The following is a 1,187-nucleotide window of genomic DNA, read 5'->3' as shown; positions in this document are numbered from 1 at the left end:
GGTTGGGGCGGCCACACCCAGGCCCCCTCCTGATGCGGAGCCTCCCGCCCGCCTGCCCCGCAGACGAGTTCAAGTGCCGCCCAGGACAGTTTCAGTGCTCCACCGGCATCTGCACAAACCCCGCCTTCATCTGTGACGGGGACAACGACTGCCAGGACAACAGTGACGAGGCCAACTGCGGTGAGGGCCGCCCCTCCCCTCACCCCTCCCTGGGATCTGGGGGTTTCCTGCTGCGCTCCGAGGGCAAGCTCAGCTCTTGGCCGCCTCCAGGCCCTGAGCCCGCATTCCCACGCCCTGCTCCTGAGCCCTCCCCCACACTAATGACCTGCTCTCCTCCCCTCCCCCAGACATCCACGTCTGCCTGCCCAGTCAGTTCAAGTGCACCAACACCAACCGCTGTATCCCCGGCATCTTCCGCTGCAACGGGCAGGACAACTGCGGAGACGGGGAGGACGAGAGGGACTGCCGTGAGTGCCCCCCACCCCACTGTGGCAGGGAAGGGGGTGGTGGGAAAACACAGTTCACCCTGAAAACTGCCGCCCGCTGCTCCTGGGGGCCCTGCTGCCCCCCAGGATCGTTGACAGAGGGCAGCGTACCTTGTCTTGGGTGTTTGGTTTGCTCCTAAAATCATGGTGCTCGGGAGAGAGATGTGCAGACCCAGGAGAACACAGCACCAGAGGCAGATACACGTCCCTTCCTCCCAGGAAAATGCTCGCAGGAGGCGGGGAGGCGCGGGGCCCGGGGGACTGGAACTGTGGTGGGAGACACAAGGGCAAGTCCTCATTCTGTCCGTCGCCCCCACAGCCGAGGTGACCTGTGCCCCCAACCAGTTCCAGTGCTCCATCACCAAGCGCTGCATCCCCCGCGTCTGGGTCTGTGACCGGGACAACGACTGCGTGGATGGCAGTGACGAGCCTGCCAATTGCAGTGAGCAGCCTGGGGCACCCGGAGCCCACCTCCCGCAAGAGCCGCCCACCCGCTCCCAGGCCCCAGAGCCCCCTGGGGCCCCTCTGTGCCCATGCCCACCCTCACAGCACATTCCTGAAAGGTGCCTCCCTCACCCTCCTGCAGCCCAGATGACCTGCGGGGTGGATGAGTTCCGCTGCAAGGACTCCGGCCGCTGCATCCCCGCGCGCTGGAAGTGTGACGGAGAGGACGACTGTGGGGACGGCTCTGACGAGCCCAAG

General features: G+C 65.9%; 1 protein-coding gene across 1 annotated transcript in view; it reads left to right on the top strand.

Annotated features, from left to right (window-relative positions):
* Positions 1-1,187, top strand: part of LRP1 (LDL receptor related protein 1) — an 86,951-nt gene that overhangs the window by 73,818 nt on the left and 11,946 nt on the right. The window contains exons 60-63 of the mRNA XM_015559767.1: positions 43-180; positions 348-467; positions 805-927; positions 1,072-1,185. Of these exons, the coding sequence (XP_015415253.1) occupies positions 43-180; positions 348-467; positions 805-927; positions 1,072-1,185 (495 nt within the window). The remainder of the gene's footprint in view (positions 1-42; positions 181-347; positions 468-804; positions 928-1,071; positions 1,186-1,187) is intronic.

This window comes from Myotis davidii, unplaced genomic scaffold (assembly GCF_000327345.1).
Source record: "Myotis davidii unplaced genomic scaffold, ASM32734v1 scaffold1134, whole genome shotgun sequence".
Classification (NCBI taxonomy): domain Eukaryota; kingdom Metazoa; phylum Chordata; class Mammalia; order Chiroptera; family Vespertilionidae; genus Myotis; species Myotis davidii.
Note: the sequence above shows the minus strand (reverse complement) of the source record. Positions and strands in the feature narration are given on the sequence as shown.